At 34.6% G+C, this 9,341-nt stretch overlaps 1 protein-coding gene and 1 non-coding gene across 2 annotated transcripts; one reads left to right on the top strand and one right to left on the bottom strand.

Annotated features, from left to right (window-relative positions):
* Positions 1-2,114: 2,114 nt before the first annotated feature.
* On the top strand, positions 2,115-2,188 carry TRNAI-AAU. Its single transcript has one exon. It is a non-coding gene; the product is annotated as a tRNA-Ile (tRNA).
* A 672-nt stretch (positions 2,189-2,860) lies between these two features.
* LOC111486483 (WAT1-related protein At1g09380-like) lies at positions 2,861-4,815 on the bottom strand. Its single transcript, XM_023133658.1, has 7 exons — positions 4,619-4,815; positions 4,472-4,534; positions 4,282-4,398; positions 3,934-4,186; positions 3,680-3,841; positions 3,301-3,452; positions 2,861-3,214 (listed from the first exon to the last, which is right to left on the bottom strand). The coding sequence occupies exons 1-7, from the start codon at positions 4,798-4,800 to the stop codon at positions 3,025-3,027; spliced, it is 1,119 nt and encodes a 372-aa protein (XP_022989426.1). The 5' UTR covers positions 4,801-4,815; the 3' UTR covers positions 2,861-3,024.
* Between the last annotated feature and the right edge of the window lie 4,526 nt (positions 4,816-9,341).

The raw sequence follows: 9,341 nt of genomic DNA, 5'->3' as shown, positions 1-9,341 counted from the left end.
CATCTTTTCTTTGTCCCCTCACCCTCAGATCAGAAGGGCCCCATGTATGTATATATTTTTGTTTCAATTTTATTTAAAAATTACTTTCCTTTGTTCAGATTCATTCACAGTTAGATTGGCGGGGGACCCTTTTCCCTTCTGCTTGCTTGATAGAGATGAGAATTATATGGTCATTGCCACTGGGAATTGTAAGAAAACAAGGTTATTTTTACTTCTTTTTTGAGTGCTCTCCTTTAATTCCTTGAACATGGCGGTGGAGAGTATATGGTTCTTTTATCTGATCAATGATACTAAAATGTTCAACATATTGAAGTGATTTTGAACATAGCTTTTGCCACTGATCATTGATCTTGTTTTCTATACGGTTTGTAAGGGCAAAGGAAGATCATCTTCTCCCATCACTGGTTTGAAATCTGTGTAAGATTATTACTACCACTCGTCTTAAATGTATGTGAGGTCTGTGCTAGATCTGCCATTGTTTTCTCAGTAAGTAATGGTTGGAGTTTGAAAAATATCTGGTTGTCCTTGTAAAGAAGTTTGTGGAGAATATGCAAGAGTGCCACAAAAAAGAAACCGTCAGGAGGTGGTTTTGCGTTGAGTGAGGGAGTTTCTCATGTTTTCAGACGAGGCAGTGCAAGTTCCTACCACAATTGATTGTCCAGAATCGCATGATGCTTTAGACATAATGGGTTTAATAATATTCTTGAAATTTATAAAGTATCTATACCTTGATGCTTGTCTTTTGTCACAAATTTATGCTTCCAGCCTTGAGATAATTCAGTATGAGCAGTAAAGACCTCACAGAAGTGAGCTATCTAAGAATCAAATTTACAGCAATAAAAAGGAAAAGGTTATAGAAATCTTATAGTGACGCTGTGTGGTGGCGACCGTGGTGGTGCTAATTTTCAAGGGTCGGTGAGCCCGTTTTTTCTAGCTTACTCTTGAGAAAGCCACACCTCCATTCCTCTCCTTCCTCCATCTACGACCATTCACTTACACTCATTGGCCCTTTTTGTCGTTGTACATGGTCAGAATGAGCTTTGTCAAGTAAGCCATAGGGTTTTGTCTAGCTTGCTATTGAGAAATTTATGCCTCGATTCCTCTCCTTTCTCCATCTACCACCATTCACTTATGCTCATTAGCCATTTCTACAGTCGTACATGGTTAGAATGTACTTTATCAAGGAAGCCATAAGATTTTGCCTAGCTTGCTATCGAGAAAAACATTATTTAGGTGTAGTTGGCAAATGCAACGGTTTGTGTGGTGAGGGTGACTCATATTATATGGTTGATGCTTTGACAATTGGACTAAAAGGCTCACCAAAGTTCACTCCTTCCTCCATTCCTCGTCTAAATGGAGGATCCTCGCCTTGGAGATTAAATAGACGTTTCTACTCTCATCGCATCCAATCCTAGTAACTTTAGTGTCTTATTATTAACTTAGCACAAATATTTAGATAATATAGTCCAAGAGCACCGATCACAACATCTCATCCTCTTTCCTAACATAGTGGAAACATTTAAAATAACATGCATCTTAAAAATCTCAAGTCGGGGCATTATGACAATTTTTTATTTGAAACACAACATTCTCTTCCATATTACCCTTCTAAAGTGTAACACCTACTCTATATAAAAGCGATGTAAATGAATTACAAGGGTTTTGGGTAAAGTTATTTAAGTTTAATTCTATGTTAGGGGCAAATTTGGAAAAGTAGCCCTAAAATGGGTATTTTTGAAAAATAGCCTAAGAGGGTAAATTGGGAATATAACCCACATGAAATGCAATTTGCAATGACAAGCCTCCTAATAAACCAAATTTACAAAAATAACTCTAAAAATTAGCAATTTATAAAAATGACCCTAAAGATTGTAAATTTAGAAAAATAGCCCCACAATTAACCAAATTTGAAATATTGCCCCCTCATTGGTTTGGAATTTAGTTCATAAGATGAAAAAAATATATTCCCATTTGGAATTTAATAAAGTAAATAAATGTATTAAAAAGAAATAAAATAAGGAAAAATAAAGAAATATGTCTCATTCCCATTTCTATGTATTCGATCCAAAGAAAAATAAGTATATTTATAGTAAACAGGCAAAGTTGACACAAGCGGCCTATTAGCTCAGTTGGTTAGAGCGTCGTGCTAATAACGCGAAGGTCGCAGGTTCGAAACCTGCATGGGCCAATAATTTTTGACAATTTTTTTTTAAAAGATTCCCGTTCTTTGTCCATCACCCACCTACCAAATTTCTGAATTCCATTTTTTCGACTTCGATCCCTGTTTTCCAAAACTCCATTTCTGTGCCCCCAATTTCAATCCTCCACCATCGTCATCCATGGAGGGTTCCAACCCCCTCATCCTCAACGCTGCTTGATCGCCCTGCCTTCTTCTCGGATCCATTGGTGCTGGTAAGTCCCTATGATCAAGTTTTTTAAATTATCATTTACAATGTCACGCACTCGATTCCGATTCCGGTTCCTTCTTTCTCCATCGCCCCGCCGTCTCAATTACTGAATTCCATCTCTTTCCTCTTTACTCTGCAAATCATGAACCCTTCTTCCCTCCTCACCATCATTACCCTTCATCATCTCGAAACCCTTCTTCCAATTCTCCTCTCAATTCCACTGCTCTACTACATCCAACTAACCACTTGTTTTTTCTCTAATACTTCTCCAACCATTCATTACACTGCCTAACTTTACTTAAATCCCTCATTCCATTTCTGCTGCTGCCTTCTGGTATTTTGATTACTTAAGGATTATGATCATGAAGATGCAATAATAACAGTTGTTGTTCTACTTTCATAAGCTACAATGACTTTTTTGTATGATGATTTTGCTCTAGAATGTGAAGTAGTGAATATTGAGACTTCAACAACGTAAAATTTCATTTCATTAAAGGGATACAACCGTTGGAGATGCTATGCCTTCCTTTGAACATCTTCTTTCTTAACTCTGTCTTCTGTTGAAACTGAATGGATTTTGATCTGTATTACCTTTCTTACTCCTTTCTCTCATCTATTACTTATGGAGAATATTTCCATTTGAAACCGCATACGACTGTTCTTCCAAGTCATCTTTGGTATTACACTCATCCAGCTTTGCCTCTGCTACTGCCGCCATTTCAATAACCTGTTGTAGTTTCACCTCTTTGGTCTTTCCCCATAGGACAGCATATAGCCCAACAACAATCAACAATGACCCTACAACACTGAGACAACCATGTTTTTTGTTGGCATTTGAACCCAAGTTCAATATACAATATAAACTTGTCGATCGGAACTTCTAGATACTCACGTTCCTACGTATAACTTTTCTTGAAAGAAGGTCCAGCTGAAAATAGCCACGATAATGAGCAATAAGGGGTTGAAAACTGAGGCATAGAGAGGACCTTTCTTTTGGATACTCCAGGAGGTTAGGCAAAATGCAACCCCTGAGCACGCCACTCCCTGGAAATGTAAAACTTAGTTAGAGAGGAGAAGATTATTATGGTCATTAGTATTAAGCTTTTTGTGTAGGTTGTAGTAGCAAATTGATGTGTGTTTAGTTTGAAATGGACAACATCTGCGAATCCTCTGTATTGTGAAAAGAAAAGGAATCAGTAATTGAGATTTCTTCATCAGATTCTTGATGGTCAGAGATTCTCAATTCTGTTCAGGAGGAGGAACAATGATACCGCATAGAGAGCACCAACAAGGCGGATTGGACTTTTCAATGACCAAGCTGCAGCTGTGCTGTGCTCAATGCCAACGGCGATTGCTCCGCATTGAATGGTTGCCATGAAAGTCATGATAGCCGTGCTCGTGTAGGGAGCTGGAAACTGAGAGTTAACCCTTGCCTGCAGGAATTAACAGTAGTGTCTTAGATTTGGCTCAGCAAAAAAGAAAGAAGCGAAGTTGTTAGAGAAGCAAAGTTAAAAAACACACTGACTTGGATTACAAACCAAGCTGCCCAAGCAACAGAGCTTATGATCAAGTAGAGAGAGCCCCAGATGGCGCTGCCACCTTGGCTGCTGGAACTTCCCCCCCTCATCATCTCGGCATACTTCCAATGAATCCCAGATTCACCCAGGTTGATGGTTTGTCCATGGTAGAACGACAGCAACATTGCCCCTCCGACGCACACAACAGTCCCGATCACCTTGGCTGCACCTGGGGTTGTCTTGATACCCACAGATTCTTGTCTACCAACCAAGATTAATTGTATTGAAAAGCAGTGCAGAAATGAGTGGCAATGATTTTGAAATGGGGAGTGAAAAGAGAAGGAAACTTTAGATACCTGAAAAGAAGAGCGAGGAGAAAAGTGGCAGCAGGCAGGACATTGGTCAATGCACATGCGATGGTGGGGGATGAATATTTTAACCCAACATAGTAAAACACTTGATTTCCTGTTGCCCTGCATGTGAAGTTATAGAGTTGGATCTTCTTATATTTAGTGTTTTACAAAACTTAGCAGTGATTTTGCTTACCCAGTTAAGGAACACAGTAGAATCTGAAACAGGATAGGCTTTGTAATCTTGGGTCTCCCTTTTCTGCACAGCCATTTGTTTGTTAATAGTATATATACTCTTAATAACTCAAGTTAAGTAAAAGGAGATGTAAAAGAGTAGACATACCTCTCAAACCAATAAGCACAAGGAGCTATGGCTATGGTACCAAACATCTGCCTGTAAGCAACTAGAACCATTGGATTCATCCCAAACTCCATGGCTAACTTTGATGTAATATTCAAGCCTGCATACAGGAATTGGACAACCACCATAGCCAAGAGTGGCAACAAATCACTACTACCAGCCATAGCTCTCTCTGTTTCCCTTTCTCTTCCGAGGCTGGGTGGTTTGTGAGAGTGGAGAAGCCATTTTATATAGATGAGGAGTGAAGAAGAAGAAGAAGATGATGATCAATAACAGAAATTTCTAAAAAAAAAATCTATAGCGTTGAAAAAGCAAAAGCTAACCGTGTAAAAGGAGAAGGAGGATGATGTTAAGATTGATATGTAGAAGGAAGGGTATGGGTAGGCCATTTTGCATGGCACCAAAAACAGAGCTTACTGCTTACACCATAAAAACAGCCTTAAATTTTGTTTTTGTCCTCTTAGGCCTCATCAGATTATGTAACTTTAAGCAACTGATTTCTTTCCGCCACCATCCCCATGGAACCTGCAACATTTTCTGCTACTTGCTTCATCATGTGTCTTCTCCTAACTCTTCCTCTATATGTAAGTCTTATCTGTTTGTTTGCCCATTGGTTCAAAACCGTGGAAAGTTGAACAAAATAGTGAAATTTGATGAAAGTTCAAGCTGATAAGGATATTTGACCGTTTCTTTTCTTTTACTGTTTTTTCATATTATTTGTAATTTACCATAATTCTCTATTAGGTAAATGATTATAAATAGAGAACTTTCACCACTATTTAGATGTGGTGGCTTAAGCAAACATGTTCACAGTATCTTCATATTTTATGCCATATTTATTGGTTTCAAAATATCCCGCCTGTCTAAGAATCAAACAAAAGAAAGTGAGGTTGTGAGTAGATGTAGGTGTCCGATGATTCTATGGCTTAACCCACGGGATATTTTCCATTTTCCTTTTAAAGGCAAAAGATGAAGGTTTTGGAAAAGGAAAATGTTAGGTTGGGGTACTAAGAAGCTCCATATTGTGATTGGATTTTGTAGAAAGAAGCAAAATTGATATCTATGTGGTGAATCTACGTATTCATCCATATGAAATGTTGGGCTTTGAAGGAAGAGGAGTTCTTTAGTTTTACGTTCCCCTCTCTCATGCATATGAATTATAGGAATACGTATGGGAGTTAACATTAGTAATGGGATTAATGGACTTCTTTTCATTTTTGTCCCTTTAACAAAACCTTAGGTTTTACATATTTGATTGTCGTTCATAATGTAAGCATATGTGGCATCACGTAGGATAAGTTTGTATTTTGGTGAATTCAATAAACAAGTGTTAGGTAGCTACGAATATTAACTTTGACCATTGTTTCTAATTTCGTACCGTTTTATTTCATTCCTTTAGATTGTATAGGTGGTGGGAATTTATATAGACATATGACAAGTTCTAAGTCGTGTAGCATATATCTAGTTGTTGGTTGGTTAGACTTTTTTCCTAAATCAGTACACTAAGTTCGATCAAATCAAGTTTTTTCTTTGAATTGTCAAATGAAATAGGTGGACATTTCTTTCTTCTTTTGACAAATTTATAAATTTTCAATTATTACAAAATTTAAAGTATATTATAAATTTTATTATTGGAAAGTTCCTAAATAAAAAAATAAATTGGAGGGATTAAAATTTTAAATATAAAAATAAGAATCCTAATGTGGATCGATTATAAGAATGTAGCAAATTAGTTAAATAAATAATTAAAATAAAGAAATTAATGTGAACGTACCGATGAAACACGCCCTTTCATCTATCTGGCAAATGATAGCTTCTACTTTCCCGTTTTTTTTATCACGCCTCTCTCCCTCTCTTACATATGTTTAAAAACGTAATTTATGTGTCCTTTTATCTGTCTGGCAAATGATAGCTTCTACTTTTCCGTTTTTTTTATCACGCTTCTCTTCCTCTCTTACATTTTTTCAAAAAAAGGAAAAGTCTGCATTTATGATCAATGACGTGAGTTAGCATAGTATCATAACGTACCTGTCGTGTTTATAAAACAATCAAATCTTCCTCCATTTTCACCCATTCTCTCTTTTCTTTTTTACTAAATTAATAATCTAAAAAATACTTAAAATGCATAAAAAAAATATATATACTTTTAAAAAGCCTTTCAAATGGAAATTGTATTTTGTTTTAAAAATACACCTCTTAATTGTGTTTCAAGATATCCTTAAACTTTTAATAGTTTTCAAAAATACATTTAAATTTTATAAAGTTTAATTAATAATTTTTAATTTTTTTAAAAAGCTCAAAAATATCCTTATCGTTAATACTATATTTATAAAATACTCATGAAATTTTAAAAGTAGCATTAACATCTCTCACTTCAAAAAAAAAAAAATTCTTAATATCTATATTTGGACGAAAATCTTATATGGTTACCTCATACTTTATATCCAAACTTTTTAAAATTACTTTTGAATGTTACTAACTAATTTTGAAAATTACTACTTTGAATTAAAAAAAAATTAAAATCCAAGTTATAATTCATTATAAAAAATTTAAAGGTATTTTGTAAACATTTTTGAAACATCAAGTATATTTTTTTAGAACTTTTTAAAAGTTTATTGATATAAAATAGACTCATAATTAAACCAAGAGCGACTAGTAACATATCTAATAATGCATGTGTTATGGGTATAGATAATTATGGACAGTCGTGTTACTAGGATATATAATGGTGGATAGTCATGTATTAATTGAGATATGTGATCACCAAGACAACTAGTTATGATGATGATATGAATGCTGACTAACCTCATCTATTTAAGTTATCTATCCTTATTTCAAGGTAATAACACTTATTTGATATTCGAATCAGTTCAAGCAAAATTAATCATATCAAGTAATGATTCTAAACATGCAATCTAAACTCATTGGCCAAAGTAAAACAAAAATGCTCTTTTTACTACATTTTTCAAGTATGTTTTATAAAGATAACATACACAGTTTTATATAAGGGTGTATATTGAACTTGAACACAACAACCTGAACCAACCCAACCTGAATTAGGAGTTGGATTGGTTGAGTTAGCATTTTGGGTTGGATTGGGTGGGTTCATTTTCTAAAATCGAATGTATTCGGTTCAAGTTTCAGATTCGTAGAAAAAAAAATTTGGGGTTGACCCATACGTGAATCTTTTTTTATATAAAATATATGAAGATGCTTAACGTCATCTTGTGTCCATCAAAGCAACTATCCACATATTTTATACTATTTTAAAACAGGTTATTTATAATATGAATAATTATCCCTAAGTTTATGATCACTCTCTCATAACTACTCCTCATGAACACCTCCTCCAACCTAGAGTGTCTAAGTAGTTCTAGAGGTTTCACTTGGTTATCACAGTCATATATCACATCTCTTTTATTTTTCATTTATCCAACCATTTAGATTTCCGTTAGCCTTTAACATGTAACAAGAAATCACCCCACAACCATATCTCCCTTCCTTTGTCCAATTATTCAGTTTATTTAGCATTATATTATATGAGTTTCATAAATCACTCCTAGTACTTAAAAGAATCCATTAAAAATTGGTCAACAATATATGTCTCTGCGAATTAAAAATCAATAGAAAGATTTGGTGAACTAAATAGAGATAGTAAAAATGAGGGAAAAAGAAAATTAACAGAGTAAAATTTAGAGAATAAAACTTGAAATTGATGTCATGGGTTCATATAAGTTGACTTAGATACAAAGGACAAAATCGAACTTTCATTAAGGATAAATTGGTGACACCAGCCTAAGCTAATCAAGTAAGTGATCTTCCTATCGACATGGTTATATTTGATGTTAACACGTGATCTATGATTCTACACGCGTCATAAATTTGATATGTGTCAATTGTTTATGAATCAATATGACTATGATATGTTATGTATGTATTATGATATGATAATTCTTAGGTTATAATGTGTTTAATGATATATGTGAGATAGAATACGAGAAGAATATAATAAACGTAATGTAATGGTATGATTAAGATATGATTGATATATTGATATGATTTAGTTATGTATAGAAAATGATATGATTATGATAGATTGATAGAATGATATGGTTAGGATAAGTTCCTATAACAATTTGACTAGGATACGTCCCTACAAAGGTATGGACGTTCATGAAACGATATGGTTAGGATGCGATCCTATAGCGGTAAGACTAGGATATATTCATGACATGGTAAGATTTAGGATATGTCGGGAAACGATATGACTACAAGGATATGGTCATGATAGATTGATAAAACAATATGATAAAGGGTATGTATAGCAAAATGTTATGGTCGTGATAAATTGATAAAACGATACAATAAGGTTATGTATATGATGGTGTTAATATAACCCATGTGGGAGCAATTTGGATCGTAGGCACTTTTAGAACATCAATTATAGTAAACAACTAGCATGTTCATAAGTATTAAAACTTAATGAGTTTGAATACTAACATTTTGTAGTTCAAATTTCTTTTTCCTCACGAACCGGTTTCGAAACACTACTAGTGTCTTCTCCACTATCCTCCGGCTTTAGAACGAGATTGTGGAATCCTGAGTGACTAAACTTGAGAGAGATTTTGTATATATGAAGAGAGTGTTTGTGAGAGGTTTTTCTCAAGGTTTTTCACCAACAATAAGAACTTTCATGAATTATGAT

The sequence above is a fragment of the Cucurbita maxima genome, unplaced genomic scaffold (genome assembly GCF_002738345.1).
Source record: "Cucurbita maxima cultivar Rimu unplaced genomic scaffold, Cmax_1.0 Cma_Scf00011, whole genome shotgun sequence".
Classification (NCBI taxonomy): domain Eukaryota; kingdom Viridiplantae; phylum Streptophyta; class Magnoliopsida; order Cucurbitales; family Cucurbitaceae; genus Cucurbita; species Cucurbita maxima.
This window is presented reverse-complemented; position numbering and strand designations above follow the sequence as displayed.